At 41.4% G+C, this 25,944-nt stretch overlaps 1 protein-coding gene across 2 annotated transcripts in view; it reads left to right on the top strand.

The window, feature by feature from the left end:
• ATP8A2 (ATPase phospholipid transporting 8A2) overlaps window positions 1-24,325 on the top strand; it is a 523,365-nt gene extending 499,040 nt beyond the window's left edge. For both annotated transcript variants that reach the window (XM_067562894.1, XM_067562893.1), the window contains 2 exons: window positions 13,097-13,188; window positions 22,926-24,325. In XM_067562894.1, coding sequence (XP_067418995.1) covers window positions 13,097-13,188; window positions 22,926-23,023 — 190 coding nt within the window. In that variant the 3' untranslated portion in view covers window positions 23,024-24,325. The remainder of the gene's footprint in view (window positions 1-13,096; window positions 13,189-22,925) is intronic.
• The last annotated feature ends 1,619 nt before the right edge of the window (window positions 24,326-25,944 follow it).

The following is a 25,944-nucleotide window of genomic DNA, read 5'->3' as shown; positions in this document are numbered from 1 at the left end:
CTTATGGCTTTTGAGTACTATAAATGTATGGTTTTATTTATAAATTGCATCCACATGCAAAGATGCTTGGTTGCACCTAGAATCATTTAAAATGAATAAGCAACTTTAATGAGCAAAGTCAACAAAAATAAAAGGCTCAGACCACAATTTTGAAACGTGAGGGCCTAAAATTAGATGCCTAAATAAAAATGGCCTAATTTTCGTGGGGCTGAGCAGACACCTTGAAGTCAATGAGAGCTGAAGGTACTTAGCACCACTGAAAATGCTCTCAAATCCTTTTGGACCAATGGAAACAAATTGGGTCCAAAGCACTCCTCTGAGAACACACAGTCGCCAGCTCCCAGACGTTCAGATCTAGAGACTCCTAAACTGTTAGTTAAGGAATCTTCTGTTGGGATGATTCATGTATTTGTACAGAACATGCAGTTGTATTTCTGTATTTAAGTTTGTTTGCATTTCACTGACAGTATTAACTGTCTGTAATTGACACCACTACAGCGAGGAAAGTAAAACTGTTGTCTTTGCATAATGCATCTCTGGGTTGTGAAACCAGGATGAAATACCACTAATAGTCATCAAGAGGCAGTTGTAGTTTAAACTGTTTATATGCACATGTGTCTCCTAAAACTTGATCGGCTTCCCCATTTATGTTTACACATTGTTGTGGCTTTCTGTAAATTTAACATCTGTGTTGTAATTCATTCAGATGTTGCATGATTTCTTAGCCTTTTATTTTATTGCATTCTCACTGCAAACACTTTCATCTGCATTCCTTCTCCATGTAAGATTCACTTCATTCTCAAAACGCTTGCATGGAGATGATGTAAAGAATCCTCCTTGCCTTCCTTCCCATTCCTCCCTCCCAGTGCATGTTTTTCTCCCTTCTAATTGCTCCCAGATTTTCTGGGTGGTCCATCTGTGAAGTAGATAATGGGGGAGTGCCTCAGTCTGCTAGAGGTTGGTGTGTCATGCTTATGATGTGGCCTCCTGAGTGCTTCTCGGAATTGTTATGTCTTTTATCTCCTTTGTTTGTCTCCTGGCTCTTTCACACCTGCTTGAAATCATGTGCTGGTTCTTTGGGAAGGGTGGGGGATGGGCAAGTGGCTTACTGGGAATTTTCCTGAGCTGCAGTCTATCTCATTTGGCTATACATTTTGGAGTTTTTTTAATTTCTTGTGGGTTGCTGAGAATCAGGAATGCTGTGATGTGTGCTCTTTTGCTTGCTCCTGCTGGGTGCCCCCGCTGATGGCTATGAATTTCTGTTTACCCTGAAACTACCTAGGAAGGAAAGTGAGTAACTAGAGTCCACTTGTTTCTGGTGGGATGGGTAAAGCTATATTAAAACTGCGCAGGACTGCCAGTTCCCTCTAAGTAAATGTTAGCCCTGGTAGGAAGTATTTCTGAAAACATAGCCACTAGATGTTTGCTTTGTTCAGGCAGTGCTGGAAGATAAGCTGGCTGTCATCAGGATCTGCTTTCCTGTTCCATGCGGTGTACACTATTTTTGTATAGTGTCTTCCACAGAAAAGTATCAGAAAATACTTCACACCCAATTAAAGATAAGAGAGAGACTTATGAACACTTATGCAAGAATGAGGTGCAAGTTCTGGATGTTACAAACTTTTCAGCTTTCAGGGATTCCAAAGCCATGGCATTACACCGTGGGGCACAAATGATCTTCTGGTTTGCAGTTGGTTTGTTTGAGTTTATAAAAGCTGGGTAGGGTAGGCCCATGGGCCACACTTTGCCCTTGGGTAGGAGCACTAGGCTCTGACTGTCGTCAGTGCAAGCCTTGCACGTGTGTCAAAAATCAGAATATCTGTGTCCCTAGTGACTCCATTTGGTACCAAGCAGACTTGCAGTCGTAATTTTTAAGGTGAATGAAAAAGAAACAATCTCCCCTTCACTGATTAAATTAAACGCGTCTTAATCTTAACCCCATCTGATTAGTTTAGAGACTAAATCACTTTTATTCATGACCTAATATTAAGGGCAGCATTGTGGTTCAGTGAGCCATTCTGCCTGTGCAGGGAAGTAGACAGCTCAGGGGAAGGAGCACAACATATTCTGCATCCTAGCCCTCACAGCCCTCTGGGCATGCAGTGGGGGTGGATGCTTTGCCATGCCCCCAAGTCAGCAAGCTACCTGTGGAGGATCCGGAGGCTCATTAGCTACTCCCTAATTTGTCACTCAAGAAACTGCTGGGCTGGAATCCAGTGCAGTTGCAATCTGAGTGAGCTTTGGTCCCGGAACAAAACAGTCTCCCTGGCTCACTCATGTAACAAAGGGCAGGATTTAGCACTACATTTACATGAACTTGGAGAGATGAGGGGGCAATTTACATGCCAAAGCAAACACGGACATGGGGGAGACACCTGACCAAAGGAGCTATGTGAGATTTGCATGAAGAAAACAAACACATTTTTTACGAGTACACATACATGAGTGACTCTGAAAATAACTGGGGAGACATTTTTAATTAAAACTTTTTAATATCCAAATCATGGCTCATAAAGGGCCAAATCTAGAAGGTCTTATTTAGTTTTTTCTCACTCTAACCTCTCCTTGAAATCAGTGGGAGATTAGTGTGAGGAAAGACTGATTAGGAACCAAAATGACCTTTAGCTTGAAAATCCATGTCCGTTTATTATCACAATATCCAATCATAGTAGTTAATAAAGCAGTGCAGTACTTTGCTTTGTGAAGGTGAATTTTGCTATTTAAGAGGGTTTCTATGTCTCAGAACTGAACAGAGAACTCTTTTTGGGGATTATTTATTGAGGAGTTAGATTTTTATTTTATACTGAATAGCATTCCTGTTTTAACAGTTTACTCCTCCTTTACAAGGATCTGAAGGGCTTGTCTGTGTTGTAACTGCAAGGTGTCCACATCATTTAGAAAAGTGAAAGAATTTCCCGAAATCATTTGGAACTGTGCTTTGTGATGCAACATTACCTTTGCCCTGTGTAAAGTAACAGAAATAGGTAACATCAGTTTTCTGAACCAACTCAGTGTAGCCCTGTTCTGTGAGTGTAGTTTTCTGCAGGATTTTTCAATACACTTTGTTTCTTTGGCTCTATCATTTAAACTCTCTTTAAAGTCACATTAAAAGACAGCTACTTTTATCATCAGGTAAGAAAAACCAACACTGACTTTTAGTTCAGTTTAAAGAGCAGATCCTCACATTCTCTGTAGTGTCTCTGCCCAACAAATAGCCACGTTGTGGTTGAGATTCTCTTTCATGTAAGTGCTTTTGGCTGAGTCCAAATTCTTCTGTTGCTTTGGTAAAACGGACTAATCTTCTCTTCTTAGAGCAAGCTATCTTGTTTATCTTCTCTTCTGCTTTACTTGGTCCATGAACGCAGATGCCTCTTTAGTCATTTCATAGCCGTAGGACCCCATCAGTGCTCAGTCAGCTGACACAGGAACTCATGAAGACTTGCTCGCTCAATAGGCCCCTTGAGAGAAGAGAGAGTAGAGTCAGGGAAATCTGACTCAGTCCCCTAACTGTGTGCTGTAGCCTAATGTGTCGACCTACCAGCCTCACAGAGGCAAAAATAGAATTGCTAAACCATATTTTAAAACAAGCCTCTACATAAATTAAGGGCTTGGTCCTGCTGCCATTGAAGTCAGTGAGAATTTTTCCATTAACATCAAGGTTTGGGCTCATTATATTTCCGAGTACTAGCTTTTTGTCGTTTTATATTGATGCATTTCAGTTAGCATACAACTGAGAGAGAGAGGGAGGCCATTTCAATAAGGCACTTCAGATCAGCAGGTACCACTGAATGGTCTTCGCCTTATTAAACACAAACACACTCCTGTCTTGTAAGCTGGTAAACTGCATCGTATACTGTATGCCAAATTCTGATCTCATTTACATGTTGATGTCTGTGGTTTTACTCAAGATTTACATGACTGAGATCGGACTCTGGCCCATCTAGTGCAGCTGAGCATAAAATTAGGTTGCAGTTGAGAGAGGTATATTTTCTTTTTGAGGTTTAGGTTTTTATCAATTTTTCCAGATGTTCTTCAAACCATTTCAGGGAAGGAAAGACAAGATTTCTCCATCAATGTATACAACAAAGTGACTGGCATATTTATGGTTTTTTTCTACTAAAAAGATATTAGATTCTTTTTACTAGCAACATACATACAAAATTATATCAACACTTTTGCGCTTTCTCTCTCGTATATATATATATCAATTCTTTCACATTCCATTTGGTAAATGTTCATCCATACTACATGGAAAATGATTCATTTTGTTTTATTTTATGCTATCCTATTTTATCTGGATGTAGGTAAAGAGATATGACAGGTTTTTCCTCATTTTAATATGTATTATTAGTTTCTGGTGCTTCAACCCCGCTGCATGAGGCATTTAGAATCATAGGCCTTGATGCTGCTCTCAGTTGGGAAGCATCCCAGCAAATCAGCAATAGCACTTGCAAAGATAAACACAGTAATCAGTTTTTTCCAAGTAACAATTTGCTAGATCAAGCTTATAGATGAAACTAATAGAATTGCACTTGATCCCTCTACAGAGAAGTAGGTTCACATCACATCCTGATCATTCCTATCAAATAATTATCCTAAAAAACCCAAAACCAAATACAGTTAAAGCATGAGGTTTAACGCTTTGATCAAATCTGCTGACTACCTCAGAGCTGAAGGAGGAACAAACACAGAAGACAAAATTAAGCTGCAAATTGAAATGGAAAAGTGGGAACATAACAAAATGAGAATTGGTACTGATTAAGGGGCTAGTCTTCTCCTCAGTGCTTAATCCTGAGTTACTGGGGTAGGCTCTAGGGATCTTGCCGGGGGAAGGGGAAGGAATCCTCCCTCCAGGCTGCACAGCAGGAGAACTGCTCCATCACAACAGCTCCAGCCTAATGGCTTGAGCAGTATCTTTGGCCTAAGTTCCTCCTTTTCCCACCCCCACCCCCAGGAGAGAGGGAAAGGAATTTGCATCCTTTGTTTTATGATATACATTAGTAACAAAAAGTAATATATTAAGGGTTGCATTTAACAAGGGAAGGCTAAATAGAAAATTCTACATACTCAGTAGAGCAGCAAGGGGGTGAGGGAATATCTTTTATTGGACTAACTTCTGTTGATGAGAGAGACAAGCTTTCCACCCACCTTGTCTTTCTCATATCCTGGGACCCACATGGCTACAACGACACTGTATACATACTCAGTAGGCAGTTACCAAACAGTCATAGAACTTAATCAAACTAGTTATTTTTTTCCAAACCAGGCAAATGTCCTAGCCTGCCTTGAGAACTCTGTCCAGACAAAGTTTCAGAATTCAGCCATTTTTACAGTGGTCTGGCTTTCCCAAAAATAAATCTGGGAAAAGAGATTATTGGGAGTGGGAGGCAGTTAACATAAGAAAAGTATATTTCCTACCCTTGCCAAAGTTAAAAATGACTGAATGGATCTTGCTCATACTTTCCAATAACAAATCACCTTTGGGCAGAGACCAAGCATGGAAAATTTCAACCTCAAAGGTGACTGTGTCCGAAAAGTATGAATGTGTAGGAAAAGAATGTTATAATTGGAACTGTATTGCAACCTTATCTATAAAGGATACTGCCAGCACCCACTATAGTAAGTGCAAAGTGATGCACTTAAGGAGAAGAAATAAACAGCACAGATACTAAAGTGAGGATGGTTGGAAAGCAATATAAATCACACTTCATTTCCTGATTTTCAAAGGTTTCAGTTTAGCTGAAGCAGCACTGGGAAATCTTAACTCTGTTGATGAAGTTTTGGGACAGTTAAATAGTAATACACATGCGCAAACCTATGCGCACACACATGAGTATATAAAATATTTGACGCATTTTGGAATGAAAGGTGCTATGACTATCTCAGACTTATTGCTTTTCAGCTCACCATACCTAGTTTTATATCTGTGCCGACTATTTCTTTTTCCTAGGTGGGTAATTTACATGTATTAGAGCAGATGCTTGGCAATACCCTTTATAATTAAGTTACAAAACAATTCCAGTTCTAACAACCTGCAAAATGAAGGTCAGACTGGATGGTCCAAGTGGCCTTTTCAAGGCCATGAGTAGGAAAGTATTATCTTCATCAAGGCATAATTTGAAGCCAAAAAATGAAGCCTTTGGGATGGAAGCAGTGGGATAAATTCTGCCTCACTTATACTCATGCAACCTTGCTGACTGTCCTGAGTGTGGTTGCATGGCTAGAAAAGAGAGAAGAATTTGGTCCAAAGTTCCATATAATACAATTTCTGTGTGAACTGTTATGTATAATGCAAAAGGAACTGTCAAGCATATGAAATACAGTGAAACAAAGGCCTCCTGCTACCAAGCTATTTCATAAACCATAACAATAGCATTGCTACTGCGACACCATCATGTAAATTGTGTGATATTCTGAACCTTTGTAACGTCCAATGAGGATAAACAGATGTTAAAGCTATATGTGAACTGAGCTGACCCAGGCATCATATGTTTAACATCTAGAAACCTAACTATTCCACTGTCATTGTCTCTAATTTACATAGAAAGAGGGAGAGGACAAAACTACAATCAGTCTGTTAAACGCAGACTCTCAGACTACTGATAAATATTTGTTTTGTGTCTCAATTAACTAGTCATTCAATTCTCAGAGAATCTTGAAAAATCTACTAGAATTGTAAAGAAGAAAAAATGCCCAGCTTCTAGATCACTCATATACTGATCTAGGGCATGACTTCCCTTCACTCCCCAGTTGCACTTTGTGCCCCAACCATAATCTGGTCCTTAATATTTGTTGATGATTCATTACATATTTACAGGAAGAAACAGAAAACTCTTGGATTTTTTTTATTTCAGTTTCCCTACTTGAGTGACTTATTGAATATGTGCCTAGATGCTGACTTTGCAAAGAAAAGGCTGATTTCGTATTACTGTTTATACACTTCAAGTATTGGTATTAAACACCCCTGCCATAGATGACTTCCTTAAGAAGCTCTCTGGAGATCTCTGCTGATTACATAGTGGCTTCATTATCAGTAAAGTCTGTTTGCTTGCTTTTAAAATTAAAAAACCTCCTACCCTGATTGATCTCACAGAGTAAAACATTCCATCAGCCTGATGCCAGATAAGCAAAAACAACACCTCCCCTTCATACTGTGACTGAGAGACAAACCAACACAAGCCCCTGGCTACTTGTGTGTTTCATCATGACATGTAAGGGTAATTGTCTTTCTTGACACCCCAAAAACCCAGCTCATCAGTACTCGAATACCCATTCACCTATTCACTGAGAGTGAAATTCATGCCTGTACAGGGCTCTCTCACAAATGAGAACCATTTACAACTCCTCTTAAGATCTGTGTTGTTGGCTTAAGTGGGACTTAATTAATGCACAGGGTCTTGGTGAGTCCTGAGTACCAGGGTAAATTTCACTTTGAAATAATTTTACATTATTTGCTTAACCTAACTAGATTCCCAATCCATGAGAATCTTACTTTTCATTCTACTCATGCTGACATCACTTTAGGCCCCATTTCTTCAGCCTTCTCTTGCTAATGCATAGCTCCATCTTAACTGTTCCCCTCAAATAACACACTGTTTTTAAAAAAAACTCAGCAAAATGATTTTTAATCTTTATTAAAAATCTTTCTTAGCAGATTGAGGGAAGTGATTATTCCCCTCTATTTGGCATTGGTGAGGCTGCATTTGGAGTATTGTGTCCAGTTTTGGGCCCCCCACTACAAAAAGGATGTGGACAAGTTGGAGAGAGTCCAGCGGAGGGCAACAAAAATGATTAGGGGGCTGGGCACAAGACTTACGAGGAGAGGCTGAGGGAACTAGACTAAACAAGCCTGCAGAAGAGAAGAATGAGGGGGGATTTGATAGCAGCATTTAACTACCTGAAAGGGGGTTCCAGGGAGGATGGAGCTAGGCTGTTCTCAATGGTAGTAGATGACAAAACAAGGAGCAATGGTCTCAAGTTGCTGTGGGGGAGGTCTAAGTTGGATATTAGGAAAAACGTTTTCACTAGGAGGATGGTGAAGCACTGGAATGGGTTACCTAGGGAGGTGGTGGAATCTTCATCTTTAGAGGTTTTTTAAGCTGTAGCTTAACAAAGCCCGGGCTGGGATGATTTAGCTGAGGTTAGTCCTGCTTTGAGCAGGGGGTTGGACTAGATGACCTCCTGTGGTCCCTCCAACTGTAATATTCTATGATTCTATAAAAGGAAAACAACTTAAATTAGCGTTTATGGCCTAAAGGGAGTGCACTCAAACATCAGGGATATATGTGGGAGGGACCCTCGTGTGACTCAGTCTCCTATATCCAGTTATGAAGCTGTGTTGATGGGCTCTGAATGGGGATATGATCCAGCGGTAGGTGCTGGATGACATAGCAAAACCATATATAGATTAGAGGGGTGGGAGTGAGGGGATGAGTGTGTTGAAGAAGTGAAAGAATCCTCCAAAATAATTGGTATATTCTAACAGCCAGATAGGACTCTATTAACCAACCCCCTGTTCCATGGTCATGCTTCTGTAAAATTCACTATGTCTAATCCTCTGATTAACCTTTAGTAGAAATTGCTCTTAGAAAATGAGCTGCTTCAGGGGAGGAAGAGGACCTATGAAAAACAATAATCTACATGTAAATAATGTTAGAGGGGACCAAAGCTGGAGGTAAAACTTGAGTTTTTCAAATTGAGGCTTTGTTCTTTTCTCCTTCTCTTAATAATGTATTGAAATATTATTTGTCAGTGACAGAATTGATGTCAACATAGAAACAACAAAATCCTGGCTAAATTATTGGTTAGAAGGGGTTTAATTTGTCTCCCCCAAAATCATGCAACCTATAGCAAAAGTTTATAGCAACAGAAATGACTAGATACTTTTCAAATTACTTTTGAACTTTAGAAAATATACAAAGGGAAACTATGGGACTCACAAGAAAGTCTTCGGTTAACTAAAGTCAAGGGGATCTGATTCTCTTCTCACGCCTGCTTTGCACTAGTGTACCACCACTGGCTTTAGGAGAGTTACAAGGAAGATATGTAACAAGATGCGTGACAGCAGAAAGAAACATACTAAATCAGGGCCCATTTACTAGTCCATTTAAAGGGGGATGAATTTCAGCTTGAACTATGAGGTTTTTCTGGTTTATATCTCAGCCTTACCATGATTTAAATGTTGCTACTGCATTGAATAGAAGAAATTGTGATGCTGCACCTGCAGATAGAAGGGTAATGGGATTCAAAATTATTCAAGTGACAGGAAAAACAGCTGTTCATTTTCCTGTCCTGTTGGCTCAAACTTCTGTGTGTAATCCTCTATATTTTATGAGGTTTAGGAGTCTGTGGGGTCATACTTCTGCAAGTTCTGCCTTGTATTTACTATATATTCACAGGGAAGAGGGATAGCAGCCAGTACACACACACATTTTTTAATTTTTACAATTTGTTTGCAGATTTTATGGCTCTGTCAATACTTTAATTGCTAATATTACATTTCTTCCTGCAGGATACAACAGGGGCAGGAACAAGCAAAACATCTTGTATAATCGTGTTTGTATTGGTCTAAAATTTTTAAATAATTCAGGCACAGAAAATTAAGAAAAAAATTCCAAATCATCTTGTCCATTATAAATAACCTGCCTATATTCTGCAGCTCTGCTAACAAATTACAACTGAGAATAAATTTTAAAATGCAATTCTGAAAAAAAAAATTTTTTAACCCAACTGGTGTGTATATTTTCCAGGGAAATTCTGTTTTAAGTGAGACATCTGCAGCCACTTTAACCTTCACTTCTTTGTTAGCCCTGCTTTTGCCACCAGCCAATTAGTGAACTCTGGAGGACAATCTGGGTCAAGCTTTACCAAATACCTCAAATCCTCATTAACGCTAATTAGTGCTCAATAGGTTAATTGGTGGTGAAGCTCATCTTTTTTTAATTACTCAAACAAATGAGCCAGCGGGACCTTGTGGTCAGCTGTGAATTATTCTGCTTGTTTTGATGCTCCTCATTTGAATGTGTAAAGCCAGATGTTTGTTGCCCAGACTTAGTTCCTCTTTGCTTTTGTTGGAGGAAAAAAAGGGACCAAAAAAAACTTTTTAGCACAGTTAATTAGTGTCTTAGCTGACATCTTAGAACAATTAAGACCCAGGATGCAAGAATGATTTTGTGCATGGGATAGAAAACGTCACCATTTGAAATGATAACATATCACCTTACGTCTGTCCTTTCAATTCCTTATTAGAGTTAACAAAAAAGGGCAATGTTATTGATACAGTCCAAGAAGAGTCGTAGAAATTGGAAATGGTAAAGACCTAATAGGTTGTCTTGACCATTTCAGGCTGCCAGTGTGGGAAAATACCTATATAATATATCCTTTATTGTTAATTCATAGAATCTAAGGCCAGAAGGGATCACTGTGTCTGTCCTGAACAATACCAGCCAGAGAACTTCCCAGAAATAATTCCTGTTTGAACTAGAGCATATCTTTTAGAAAAACATTGTCTTGATTTAAAAATTGCCAATGATAGGAAATCCACCACAGCCCTTGATAAGTTGTTCCAATGGCTAATTATTGTCACTTAAAAATTTGCACCTTATTTCCAGTCTGACATAAGAAAACATTTTTATTCAAACAAAGGGCAGTGCAGAAAGTATTTTGCCCTCATGCTAGCTTTGCTCAGTGCTTGCTGTACTTGATAATGGTGAGGCACTGATAGAGACATAGAAAACCTATAGTTTAAATACATCTAATGTGTGAGCAGTAGGAAAAAATAAATCAGAACAGCCATATTGGGTCAGACCAATGGTCCATCTAGCCCAGTATCCTGTCTTCTGACAGTGGCCAACGCCAGATGCTTTGGAGGGAATGAACAGAACAGGCAATCATCAAGGGGTCTATCCCCTGTCATCCACTCCCAGCTTCTGGCAGTCAGAGGCTATGGACACCCAGAGCATGGGTTTGTGTCCCTGACCATTTTGGCTAATAGCCATTGATGGCCCTGTCCTACATGAACTTTCTAATTCTTTTTTGAACCCCTGTTATAGTTCTGACTTCACAACATCTGGCAGTGAGTTCCACAGGTTGACTGCATTGTCTAAAGAAGTACTTCAAACAATGCCCTTCTCAGGGGAGCTGTAATTTCAAGAGTTCTTACAGCCCCAAGGTTTCCCCCTATATTTTCTCTTTTTCCTCTTTGCCTCCTCTCTTCAAAGCCTCATGATGCTGGAACTTTCCATCTGACAGAAAATGGCTGGAGGTGCCTCACTTTTTTGCCCATTGTCAAAGCTCCATTCAGCTGCCAGAGGGGACTCCAGAGAAGGAGATACTTGGCTCACTTTCCCCACAGGGGCTGAGCATCTTGCCTCTGTAGCATTCTCCATCCCCCCCTCAGGGAAAAGAAAGTGAGATCAAGACTAATATTCATACATTGCACAGTCTTCTGTCCTTGGAAACCAATCCTGCCTCCTCCTTTGTGGATGCAGAGGACTGTCTTGTAATGCATCATGGGTAATTCCACTGTTCAAGAGGAGGAGTCTGAGATCCTACGTACTGGAGTCTGAGCCCTCTTTACACTGTAGGGATTTAGGAAACGATCCAGTTGCTATTTGACCCCCACGTCACATGACTGAAGCAGTGGCCACAAAGTGACTTGAGGGGAAGGATTATTCCCTTGTCCTCTATGGATGTCCCCACTGTTAAGGCAGGTGTGAAAGGATTTGACTCTTGAGATGAATCTAATGAAATTCTAGGTGGCATGAAAGTCGACAAAGTTGCATTGCACATTGCAGACAATTCAGAAATTCTGGCTGGCATCTTCTTGTTTAAACTAGTTAACTACTTCAGTGAAAGAGAGGAGTCTGCTAAATCAGCAATAGACTTGTATACAGCAGTCGCAGCAGTGCTCCTTGGAGTCCAAATTTCACATACTTCATGAATGTGAAATCCAAAGTGTCATGAAGAAAAGATACCTAGGTCCTCACTCCAGATATGTTTGCACATTCATTAGTATACGTGGCCTGATTCTGATCTCTGTGTAACCAGTGTCAGTCTCTAAAGTCAGTGGAGGTGTGAAAGGAGAAGAAATATATGTTGTGATATATTTAATATATCATTAAGGCCCTAGTCCAGCAAAACACATAAACGTGCATAATTTTAGATTTGTAAGAAATCCCACTGATGTCAATGAAACTACTCATGTGCTTAAAGTTATGTACATGTTTAAGTGTTCTGCTGGATAAGGGCCACAGGGTCAGTATTTTCCTTTTATTCCGTGCACAAAACTCACACTGAAATTAACAATAGGTTCATGAAAATATCCGTGGTAAATAGTAGCTATTAATCCCACATATAACTTTAAACAGATTCACTGTAGCTATTCCCTCATCTCTGTCTCTTTTGGTTGGTCAGTGTGTTTGTTTTTCTCCACTAGTTTGTATTTGCATGTGTAAAAAGTGAATAACTTTTAAAAAACTAATTTTAGACTACACAGGACTAGAATTGAATTATGGAAACTGAAGACCTTTTTTTTAATGTTGTTGTTTTTATTGTTGTTTTGTCAAAAACTGGATGTAATTTTTACTTTCCACTGGGAAAAAAACTGAGCTGTATTCATGAAAGAATTATGGTGTGGTTCTTCTATGGTTGTTTCAAGCTATGCTACAGGTATGATAGAAGCCTCTAACTTACACTTAAGTAAAAACACATTGCTCCTTCTCTCTGAGGCAGGTTCTGGGAGCCAAGAATTGGGCACATCACATGAAGGAAGTTTTTATTATATATCTCAACTAAAATGGGATGCCATGTTCAGTACAGTTATGTCCAAGGTCAAGATATCGGGCACCCAGATACCACAATGATGGGCACCACAGAGAAAGATAGAGTAGGTGTACACGTATACAAGTATGCCTTAAAAAGAAGGAGTTCTGTCATCCTAGAACCCTGATGGTGGTGTCCATTGTAAAGAAATTTAAAATAATTGTTTTTTTCACAGTGTAACTGTTTTATTTCAAAAGCAAAGGTACTTAGTTAAATACACTTGAGATGCAGTGAAATTATCTAGGGACTCACTGTGTTTGTTTGTTTTTTCCAGCGTGAACGAACGTGATCATTTGTTAAAAAGGCTCGGCAGAAAAACTCCTCCGAGCCTTTTCCGAGCTCATTCTGTTCAGCAAGGTGTATCACGTAAGTAATGGACCAGACGTGTGTGTTTCTCAACAGTCTGTCCCAGAAGAATGAAGGGGAATACGATGATTTTTTAAATTACATTTTAGGTAGAGATAATCTGGTATAGAGGCTAAACTGCCAATCAAGAGCCATGCATTTGGAAAGGGAATTAGTGTATTTGGCCCCAGGCTTGTAGAGTTTGCATGTAGATAATTCCCTAGAACCCAATCAAGTGACCCAGTGACAAAATCCCAATGCAGAAATTCCTTAAATTTAAAATCCTGATATTCTCAACATCTTATAAAATCAAAAGCTTAACAGGGCAAAAAAATGTTGAAATAGAGCTCTGCTTTAAATGGTGACTGTTTTCGAATATCAGCTATTAACTGTGGTTTTTAAAATACAGAAATAGCTCACTGGTGCCATTTGAGAAAAGTTCTACATGTTTTTAATAAGCAGGCGGTGGTCTTCTTAGCTACCATTCTCATACTCCTCTTCTTTGCTTTTTCTGGGGAAGCTAAGTGCAACCCCAGCCTTCCTGCTGCCGCTAAAGGAAAGGAACAGCATCCGTCACTGAGTCTGAGATCATCACTTTTTTCTACTGCATACAGCCATGAGACAGGCCTTGTGTCTTTGGCACCTCTATTTGCTGCCTTTGGATTTTCATCAGGGCTTCCCCAGCATTAAAAAGAATGTGAGAACTCCACAGACCAGAAACCCCAAGGAACCAAGAGCCAATAAGAGTTGAGAGAAAAATTTGGACTTGCTAGTGATGGGGGTGGATTGTCTTTTACAGTCAAATTATTGATCAACAACATGCTCACCTTACTAAGGGAAATAGTCCCATCAGCTGCAATGGTGCTGGTTGCAGGACAGCACTAAAACAAAAGGATTTGACTCCATATCATCCATTTAACATGATGAGAGCTTTTGAAGGTGAGATCTGGATCTTGTCAGGATTTCAGCAGTTGGGGTACAGCTAAATTTCATCTCTTCTCTGTACCCATTTCTTCAGCAGAACCATAACCATTCAGAAGGCCCTCACCCAGTAGAACTGGTGTGTTTCTGCTGCAGATATAGGGGTAGGATTCGAGGATCCCATACCTGGGGTGCCAGGATCCTCTACAGAACCCCAGGAGAGATTCAGGGCAGGACAGGAGCAAGGCTGATGGATCCCTTACTGTTCAGATCCACTAGTCATTCTCCACAGAGGGGAAAGTGCACTGACTGCAGGGGCTAGAGCAGCCTTGAGGGTGCAGTAACTTCTGCAGACCAGCTCCACTGCCATTGTGAGGCCTGGAAAGAAAGGATTCATTTTCTCCTTTACCCCCACAGACATGCTCAGCTTGGCTGTGCTCTGCTTACGGGATTTGGTTCTTTGTGTTCAGATGTAAAGGGTGCAGGTTTTAGATCTCTCTTTCATGCACCTATGGAGACACACATGCATGCATCACTCTTTGAAGCAATTCCAGAGGAGGTGACTGGCAGAACGAGCCTGTAAAAAGAATCAGGGAAACCTGCTAAGGGAAACCTACCAACCAACCAACCTGCAGACAGTGCAGAAAATTGGCATGCTTGTGTTACCCGTCAGATCTGAATTACATGCTCACAATTTTTAGAATGCATCCTTTGTGTTTTTAATAGACTAATATGCTTTTGGGAAACAAGAATAAGATATCAAAATAAACTTTGATTCAGTTAACTGGCGCCGCATAAATACAAATGATTAAGTGCTAAAGGAGACAGTCCAGCCAGGACAAGTTCCAATCATATGTTTGTTTTTCACATGAATGTAAATTTTCATTGTGAAGTTGTTAAGACTAAAAGAGGCTTTTATGGCAGATCCATGATTCTCTAAAACTTCTGTCATCCCTTGTCAAACACTGTTTTCAAACGTTGCACAGCTGCTAAATGTGCAAGGCCATGTGAACATGAGTGCTGTTTTCACGGAACTAAATTGCACAAATGTTGTATAAATACTGAAAATTGTCAAAGCAAGCAGTTGATGGATAAGGCTGTAGGTTTGTCGTGGTGGTTATGTATTTTGAATCTGGCTCTGTAGAGCCATTTATGTGATTCCACTGGGCTTCCAAATTCCCACCCCAAGAGTTCAGCCTATCCCAAAACTTGATCATGTGACTTCAATTCCGGCTGGGACAGTTGCATTTAAAACAGCAAAGATCATTAATTTTGTTCTGGTGCACAAGGCTGAGACAAACCTGTTGCCCTGTTAATGAGAGGGGGAGAATAAGGGCAATTTCCCATCAGAAGTTGTAAAGTAACTCCAGAATCAATACTGTAACTTTTTTTGGGGGGTAGCGGGGGGGTGGCCAAAAACTGGTCCAAGATTCCCTGCTATAAAGCTGCATTAAAACCCTTTGGTCTCAAAGCACATGGGAATGACATTAGCTCTAGGATAACACACACAAAAACAATAATTTTGGGGCTACTTCTAATGGCTTTGGGGCGGGTGGAGGAAGCTTGGATGTTTTAGCCTCTAATGGCCATTTTTCTTTGTTTATGGCCATGGGTTTGTTTTCACGAATTGGAAGCATCAGATAAAAGGCCAGAAATGTTTTATAGTTTAACTATGCTCTCAAGATTCACATTGTTCTTTTCTGACTGACGCAGCTTTCTGAAAGATTTATGAAAATTAACTAAGATTCTCCACTCAGCTTCAGATTTTGATGCAAATGCCAGTTAGGATTTCATTATCCTGTGGCTTTTAGTAGAAGAGCTTTGTGCCTTTTGTCAAGCTTATGTGCTGAAGATTTCTGCAGCCCGAAAAGATTTAGTGGGAATGAGTAGATGGTGCAGTGATTACAGCATTAGCCTCTAGGAACTGATGCAGTTCCTGTCTGAGACACCTGTATGAAATCAGTGCTGGTGAGCTCAGCATAACCTTTGTGGATGGATTTCCCATTCCCATCTGCTTTCTAAAACCCCAGCAATAAGAAAAGCACCAAATCCCCCTAATTAAGAGGAGAGCTTGGCCACAAGTGGGAATAGCTTTCAGAAAGAGCAGGAAATGCTGCAAAGTTCCTCTCACAAATGTTGCTTATTATCATTCTCTCAAGTGTGTGTAGGGGGATTTGCCTTTCCGTGGAAGGAGAAGTATTTGGCTCCTAAAACTCATGGATTACAGGGAATCTGCTGGTAACAGGGCTTTCCACGGGGCTCCTGAGCCTTCACCCACTCTGGCCCCTGCCTCTTCTGGCCCTCTTCTGACCCCCAGGTAGCACAACTCTCTTGTAGCTTTGATAACAGTGTGGAGGATTGTCTCCTGGCCAGTTACCCAAGAACTCATGGAGGCCCCACAGCTGCGAAAAGTAGCTCTCCTCCCTAATTCCAGGTTACCTTCCCTCCCCCTCCTCCCCCCATCCCCAACTCCCTCAGAATCCCCCCAAGCAGCTTCTAGAGAAAAAAGGGAGAACAGTGTTAGAGGCGGCACTCCCCACATGCTCAGGGAATCCACTGAACTACTGTCCCCTCAACCCCTGGAGGCGACATGGATCATTCCATATGATCGCACAAGTGTGCTGGCTGACATAATTCAAAACACTCCTCGTCTACCTCCTGTCAATATTAGGCTGTCGTTTGACCTAGCACGTACTTAAAAATAGAGGGCTGAATCCTGCTTTCCTTAATCCTTCCCCCAGCAGAGCTCCCACTAAAATCAAGAGGATCTGTGCCTGACTAGGGATTATAGAATTTGGCCCAGATTTCCTATGCTGGCAGAGGAAATAGCCCCTGCCTTTGACAGTGTAAGGTAACTGCGCCGAGTAAATCTTAACAGAGAGAGTACGTTTTACACTTTATTAATCAATAGAGAAACAGCAGCTGTCATCTCAAGTTGGTTTCACAGCATGGGGGTCGGAGAATAATAAATAATAATAAGGTGTTCATGCTGAAGGCACTAATCCTGCCATTTATTGTGTCCTGAAAGAGGCTGCCTTCCCGTTATTTTCCTCTTGATACATGTTGATCGAAAAATTATCAGGTTACTTCATGGGATTTTTTTTTTAATTAATCCATTACCTTCTTTCTTTGGGTATCAAGGCTTCAGCACTTTTTCTGACCAAATTCCATACAGCAAAGACGTATGTATATGTATTTGTTGAATATGAAGCTGTTGTGATCTTTTAAAATTAACTTCAAAAGAAAAGGAATAACAAGAGGAAGATTGGCTTAAATGATGTTATATCTGGTTCCATGCTTCCTGAATGTGAATAGTTTGGTTTCTAAAGGGACAGAAACCTGAACATTCATCATTTTTTTCCCTCTTGGGTCCTTTTTAAAATATACAATTTGTCAGCATTGGGGAAAAAGTGGTGTTTTAGTACAGGTTAATTAAAATGTTCTACTTAACATGATTTAAAACACTACTCATTTTCCCAGTGTAGACAGACCCAAAGAGGTATGTGAAGAATGTCCATTGATGAGACATTACATGTGTTTAACAGTAACTGGAGAGAGGCTTTGCAACATTCTCTGAAAGTCCGTACTATTGGGGTATGTCAGACCAAAGCATGGAAGCAAGTTCCAGAGTTGATAGGCTTCCACTGAGAGCTGCTTTGCCCCCAGCTGTTGGCCAAACAAATCCATGAACTCTCAGCACAAACATCCTTTTCCAATTGACCTAAGCTCAACAGTCAAATAAGAGAGCGTGAGGAGCAGTGGTCACTAAAGTAAACCCCTTAAATACATAACAATGCAACTTCCTTAATGGATTTCCTGAAATAAACAGATCACTCAGGACTTCCTCAGGCTCTGATTCTGCAAGATGTTATATGTGGGTGGACCCCTGCATCCACAAGGAACACATATGGGATCTATATGTGGACTACAGTTCTTTATGTCTCTAATACAGCATTGTATAGAACAAAATAATCAGCTGAGTATACTGAAAAAGATACCGTTAAACTAGAAACCTAGTAATGGGAGACTAGATTCTGATCTCCTAACAGCAGAACGTGAAAGCTAACAAACAAGATGCTTTTAAAATTCAATAGGTAGCCTGATAATATCCGGAATCTGTGAAACTTTATATTTGATTAGAATGTGAACCCCTCTTCCTACCAAATGAACCAAGCCATCAGATAGTTTAAAATCCTCCTGACCTAGCGTCTCAAATAATTGAAAGGCTCAGAGTGTGGAATATGATGGGTCTGACTTCTGAAACAGTATAGACTAGATTCTGCTCTGAAAATTCCAAAGAAGCACTCTGCTAGGATTGCTGGAAAAGATCTGAACAATGAGAGCCTTGTTCCTGACCCAGAATGATAGGGTTGGTTTTAAAAGCCAGAGCTGGGGACAAGGTCAGACTTTCGAAAAGTCCCATTGTAACTGGTACATGGAAACTTTTATTGTTTCGCGTGGTGTCTGAAAATAGTGGAAAGATCCAATTAGCCAGGTCTGTGAGAACCAACAGCATTTAATCACATTCTGATTCTGCAAGAGGCATAATTAGCTGCCTGAACAGTTTTAACTAGTTGATTAAAGAACTGCATAGTGTGAAATAAGCATCTCTTATTGAGATCAACAGTAAAAGTAAACTGTCAAATGTTGAGCCCAGGCTGAGCAGAAAGAATAAGTGCGTCTACACTGCACACTTCTTTCGGTGGCATGTAGTGTGTACATCTGTGTAGCGCCCTACCCACGCAGCACAGGTATAAATAGCAGTGCAGATGGTGAAGCATGGCGAGTAAAGACACACCTGAAGGGTGTGCTTGTGTAAATACTGTGCGTGACTTTCCTGAGCCGTGCCTCCTAAGCTATGTCTACACTGCAGTTCAACGCCCATGGCTGGCCCGTGTCAGCTGGATCGGGCTCATGGGACTCAGGCTCTGGGGCTGGTTAATTGCAGTGGAGATGTTCGGGCTTGAACTGGAGCCCAGGTTCTGGGACCCTGCCCAGCCTTTCCCATCTACGTCTCCCTATCAGAGCCTGTTCTCGCTGCCGTGAAAGCCTCCTGCAGCAGGGAGCTGTTTAAACCTTTCCTTGCTGCCAGAGCCCTTCACTGACATGCAGCCGCACGCTGCAGTGTGAGTGCAGCCTGTACCCTACACACTGCCAAACGTGTCATGTAGACAAAAGTCATGCTAATATCAGCAATATAAAAAATATATATTATATATTAGCAATATAAAAAAGTCATGCTAATATCAGCAATATCAGCAATACTAGGGGATATGCCCTGCCCATGCTCTGCACTGCACACAGAAAGACTGACATGCCAATGAGTGGCTCAAGGGCCCTATGATGTCTACCATTTGTTCTCTTAAACACAGTAAAGGGAGTTCCCAAGGCAAGGTGTTATCCCACAAGCATTAACCTCCCATGAAACAGTTTAAATGGGCATCTCTTTTGTCCTGTATTGTCTGACTTTGCAGCAGGATAGGACTTTGTTGCCATTGGTTCCATATCCATATTAATACACATCTTAAAAAGTCAGGTATTGAAAAGTAACTAGAGGCCCTATTCAATGTCATTTAAATAGTCCTAGGGTTTTGAGAGATAATTGCCTTGGGCGTGAAGGGGCTTGGCAGTAGCTATAACAACTGGATACCAGCTGAGGATCCTGCTATATGGGATAATCCTGCAGTTGATGAAGACAGCTCCAGGGCGCAATGCAAAGCTGCCCTAATTTGGAGGAGGATATGGGCCACTGCCTTCAGTTATTTAAGGCCAATCTTGCAGTCTTTATCCAAGCTGACTTTCCATTGATTTCACTGAGATTTTTGCCTAAAGATTGCAGGATTATGGCCCTTAAAGTAGAACAAGCCCACTTAAAGCATTTGTTTGCAAGTGTGAATCCGCCCTTGTAAACATGTTTTGTAAATCCTGTATTCTTTGCTAAAAGCTGTTTTGAACTTTGTAAATTAGTCTGTGCACCGTCAGCTACAGACAGAGAAGCCCGCCTTGTATTCTGTACATCATGTCATTAGCATGTAGCCATGCTTATGTTAAAGCACAGTGCAGGTCTGAGTCATATTATCATACTGGACCTGGATCAAGGAATTACCCCAATGTGAAGAGGTCTATTCTCAAACTTAATGTAAATAAAAAAACAAATTCTGGAATAAATATTTCTGCTAGATTCTGGTCGCCCCTCTCAAAAAGGATATAGTAGACCTGGAAAAGATTCAGAGAAGGGCAATGAAAATGATTAAAGGGTATGAAACAGCTTTCATGAGAAGAGAGATTAAAAAGACTGGGACTGTTCTTCACAGAAAAGTGATGATGAAGATGAGTTATGACAGAGGTCTATAGAATAATGAATGGTATGGAGAGAATCTCCTAAATGGACAACCTCAAATACTCCTTCCCCATGCCCAATCCCTCACCGGAAGGCAGCAACATGGCTCCAGGCTGTCAGCCCTGGCAGCAGAGCTACAAGCTGTCAGCTCCAGCAGAAGCCGTCAGCCCAGCAAGGCTCCAGCTATGAGCCCCGTGCAGGGCTGACAGCCAACAAGTGATGTAAGTAACGCAGCATCTACACAGACGCTGCATAGTCCTCACTATATCGGCCGAAGCGCTGCACCTCTCCCAGAGGTAGAGTTATTAGGTCAATGTAGCGGGCAACTTAACATCGGTTGGAGCACAATTCTTGTGTAGACACTTACATAGTTAGGTCGACGTGAGCTACCTTATGTCGATCTAACTGTAGTGTAGACCAACCCTTGCTGTAACTGGAGGTTCTTCAAGATGTGTGGTCCCTAGCTGCATTCCACTACCCGCCCTCCTTCCCCTCTGCGTTGGATCATGTTGGATTGCAGTAAGAAGAGGAACTGGAGAGGCGTCCACCCGCACTGCCTCCTATACCCTGGGCTGGGAGCATGCGGCAGGCTTCTGTGCATGTGCGGGTCAATGGACACAGCTTTGAAGAATTTCTGGACTCGGGCACATGGCGCACATGAGCACCCATGTGAGGAATAAAGATAGGGACCACATGTCTTGAAGAACCATCACTTATAGTAAGTAAACTCCATTTCCTGCTCCACCTACACTGTCTTCAACTCCCTCTTGCCCAGGATTCAGTGGTGTACAGAGGGGGGTGGGAGGGCCAAGTCCCCAGATGCCGGTCTGGGGGGGCACCAGGCCAGCCCTTCATGACGCACAGGGGGTGGGAGTCGCAGGGGGCTCTGAGGGGTGGCTGGATGGAGCCCAGAGGTGGGCGGGGAGCTGTGGCTGACCAAGAGGAGCTCCCTCCCCGGCTACCCGCTTGCTGGGGGGTGAGGCCACCCAAGCTGGCGCCGGTCTGCAAGGCTGGAGCGGGAGAAGTGGGTGAGCACCAGAATGTGCCCCATGCAGGAGGAGGTAAGCCGCACCCCCACAGAGGTACAGACCCCCGGGGGCAGCTTGCGGGTAGCGCCATCTGGTGGGAGTCAGGGACCCCTCCTGCCCTGCACAGGGGAGGCACATGAGGCAGAATGCAGGCAAATGCAGGCTTGGCCCCCAGGACTCCGGAGACCCCCGGTACGTCATTGTCAGGATTTAATTACGCCTTTCAGGCTGGAGTAGTTGGGGAATGGGCTCTCAGAACTCTGAAGATTCTGCTTGGGAAGCCACTCTGAGGCAGTTGTGGGCTACCCAGTTCGGACTCATGCTCTAGCTCTGAATTCTTGCAGGCAGTAGGAAACATATCCACTAGATTTAGACCTAACTTCCTCATGTGGCACCTGAATCTGGTTCTAAATAGAATGTGCAGCCCACCTTTTGTACTCCTCATTGTATGTAACTGTTCTGATTTTCAATTAAGGTTGTCTTCTTTAGTGTCCATTGCCTGTGCCCATTGTGTCAAGGAGATTGCTGCACTGTGCTGCAAATTCCCATTCATAATATTCCACAGAGGCAAGGCTAGTTTTAAAATAGGTCCAAGTTTCACAGGAGGCAATTCTTTAGCCTTCCCTTTTACGCTACCAGTAATTTGGCATTTTCCAGGTGTTGTCAGAGCCCTGTTGACAGAACTTGAGAGTTTAAAAAAAAATCAAGTTTGTTTTGTCAGAAGGATTCCCATTCTCTGCTAGCCAAAAGAATATGCATCTAGGAGACTTACCCCCAGAATATTAAAGCTTGCTTTACTCAGGATACATTAACCTCTTGACTGAAAAAAATCAGTAAGGTTTGCCAGGCTGTCACCTGTAAATATACAGTCACCCATCTCTCTAGGGTAAATGAAGGAGAGTCCACAGATGTTGCAGCTGGCTATAATATGCTAGGTGCAGTCCTCTGGGACCACTAATCATAAGCCCCACTCGGATTTAGCATCTCACACAGTCTGGATTTCTCAAGTTCTAGGTATGATACTACAGACAGTGGGAGACTTGAGCAGAAAAGCAAATTTGTACTTACCAGTGGATTCTGTTTCTGTGAAGTCTTTACAAATTCTCTGCCAACAAGCCGACTCATTGTCTTGTTCTCAGTAATAATTAATACCTAGGCTCTGATATAATGCTTTTCAAACAAAAGAGGTCAGAATCATTCACCCCATTTTACAGATGTAGATTATTAATTAGATTGTCATATGAAGAGAGTTATTGCCTGGTTAGAGTTGGCTGCTCTAAAGCAGATTGTCCTTCCTAAATCACATCGGTGGTGACATGTTCCAGAATAGGGGAGACACGACACAGAAACCTAATTCGCTGGTAAAACCAAATGTGCTCTTCCCATGCAGCGCCTGTAATAGATAGTAATGTCTAACTGGGATTAAAAACTAGATTATCGTCTTTAACTCTTTGTGCTTTTTTTTTCAGATGGGTATGCATTTTCTCAAGAAGAACACGGAGTTGTTTCTCAGTCTGAAGTCGTTCGCTCCTACGACACTACCAAACAGAGAGCTGGCGTAGAATAACACAATTCTTTCCTTGACGAAGGTTGGCAGCGGCCACCAAAACAACGAAACACTCATTTCTGTGGCCTTAGCCAACAAGTTTGTTATGTATTCCCCCTGCAGACCTTGAGCACACATTGTGGGGAAATCATTGTTTTAAATCAATCGCAGTGCTCTGCCTAACTTTTGTTTATGTTGTTATGAAGCATTTGACTGTGCTATGTGAGGTGTGAAATTAAAAACATTATGTTTTACCACTATTTAAAACATCAGCATAAATTGTTCTGGGAGAAAAGTAAAGAATTTATGTCCCATGAGAAATTGGCCTTGCTTAATTGGACTAGGGGTACTGACATTTCCTGTTTTGTTATGCATCGATTAAGTACACAGAGCTGAATGTAAGCCTTACTCTGTTACATTCACTGTTTACTTTAGTTGATTGAATTTTTAAATGGACAAATTTGGCATAAACTTTTTGATTGAACAAAACAACGCAGTATATGGTAGGTAAAGCTAAGTGCTTATTTTGTCTACCTAGTCATGACAAATTAACACAGGATGGCAATTAAGTATATAAAATATTTCACATCCTTTTACAGGATTCTTTAGGGCTTTATCTTAGCTTTAAAAAAAATCTATTCACATGGACAGTATCTATAAGTCCCTCAGATTGCATGGCAGGACAGGGGCTTTGTTTGCATGGCATTCTGCACAAGGCACATCCAAAAATATACAACTCTTTTCCAACGGGTTTGTGCGTTGTACTTAAATCAAATCTGGGTGGGAGACATCCCTTTTTAAACTATATTACAAAACATCAAGAACTGAAATGTTTGTTGTATCTTCCATGTTATTTTGCAACAAAGAAGCAACCTCCAGCAATGAGTTGGGTAGTGCAAAGACTCTTGGGATTCATAGGAAGTGGGCAGGGCCAGAAACTGCTTCAACATTGTCTCCCAATGCTGATGTTCACATTCTCCTTTCTAATGTCTGAAAATATGGTGCCTTTACATCCTCTGCTATTATATTCTATGTGAACGCATGGGATGAGAGTACATCTTGGACTGTCACGTGACAAGATGTGCATAATGTATGTGCAAGAAGCGAACTGCTGTGGAAAAGATCAGTTAGCATTACTAAATCCTCTATGGCAATGGAGTCTGAAAGGAATTCCTACCCAAAAAAAGCTGACTTGGAAACTCAAACAAGATGGTAAAGAAAAGCCTCTTTCTGCCCAATGCTTTGGAGAAATTGTTTGAGGACATTTCATCCCTTTGAAAAGCTGACCCCAGAGCACTGCCACAGCTGCTTTAGAGTTATTTATTAGAGTTAGTGAGGAATGAGTGCACCAGTTAATGTTGTCACATAAAAGCATTACTAGACACGATGGAAAGAGACGACCTGCTCTTTGTGGGTTCAGTTGGGCCAGCTCCGTTCCTAGATCTGATCCAATGGCGTACTCCCCAGATTTCCTGAGATACGTTCTGAATCCAGCAAGCTGGAAGGAATGCTGGTTTTACCGGCTTACTTTCTGAATGGAACAGGCATGCTATTGCGTATGTTGGAATTATGCTGAAATCTGGAAGAAGTGGGGCAGAAGTAAGAGCTGAATCGAGCTCTTAGAAAGCTAACACTGTCCTCCAGATGAGTTCTATTAATTTTTGTCACCAAACCATGTTTTTGAACAGCATAAAGTAAATATTGCTGTGCAGTTTGTGTTCAGCCAACTTTCTCGGTGATTGTATATACTATACATGTGCACTTAAAAAGCTGACACTGTTTTTTGCCCTACTGACCATCATCCAGAACGTTTATTGATTTAAGTCTATGTGAAAGTAATTCAAATATGAATATTTATGCTCAGCAAGCAAAAGAAAAACACTAGCCTGGCTCACTGACTTAAGGATCTTGACTGATCTCCAGCACATGAACACCACGGTTCAATTCCCAGAGCTACCCCTACAGCCTAGAATTCTCTCATGTGGGACAGTAAATTTTCTGATCCTACAGCACCAGGCAGGATTGGTCTTGGATTAGGGTGATGATTTGGAGGGAAAAGTCATCACCTTCTAGTTGTGGTGCTAATGAGAGAATTATGCAATGAGGGAAACTTGCAAGTAATTTGCCACAGGCATGAATGTCAAGGGTCCAAGTGTATGTGTGGGTGAGAGAGAGATGGATGAGGCATAAAGGAGAGAGTGCCAGAGAGGGAGAATAAACAAACAAAAGACAAAAACCTGATCTCAGGAGTATTAGACCCTTTTTGTGCCAATCTACCACATTAAACATTTTCTTTTATTCAGAAACTTGTCCTACTTAGGAATTACATGAGGTCAGGCTGTACTTGGACAAAGCTGCTGTTTCTGCGTTTTCCAGTGCCACCTAATAAAATTAATTTCCTAGAGGGACAAAAATGAGATCAATTAAGCCTTTGTACTCCAAACCGCATCTCAAATGTTAATAGTTAAGTACTGTCAGAGGGTTTTTTAAAAGTGCATGAAAAAGTACATAAACATCTTACAAACAACGATGCAAGTTAAGCATGCACACTGAGGGGCGCACAGAATGACCTCTACTCTCTTCAGTTATTTGCTTAGTGCAAGAAAGTTTGGTGTGGCAAAATGAGGCTGCTGTGGAGGAGCAGCTGTCAGCTGGTGTGATTTATTTTACTAGCACAGACTAGGGGCTGTATCATTTTGACCTAGCTCTAAATGGAGGTCAGCGAGTGTCACACACAAACCCACCCCAGAGTGAATAGTGGATTGAACTGAGATACATGTGTTGATGTCAGCTCAGTGGAAACTATACATGAGCCTGGTCACACAGCTATACAGTATGTGACATGGGCACTGGTAGGTCAAATTTTATCAGCACTGTAGGACCTTAATGTGGATCTGCATTAATCCTGTAGAACCCACCCAGGTCAAGACCTGGCATTCTTT

This window comes from Emydura macquarii, unplaced genomic scaffold (assembly GCF_026122565.2).
Source record: "Emydura macquarii macquarii isolate MOO-44397 ecotype Brisbane River unplaced genomic scaffold, CSIRO-AGI_Emac_v2 contig_2473, whole genome shotgun sequence".
Classification (NCBI taxonomy): Eukaryota; Metazoa; Chordata; order Testudines; family Chelidae; genus Emydura; species Emydura macquarii.
Note: the sequence above shows the minus strand (reverse complement) of the source record. Positions and strands in the feature narration are given on the sequence as shown.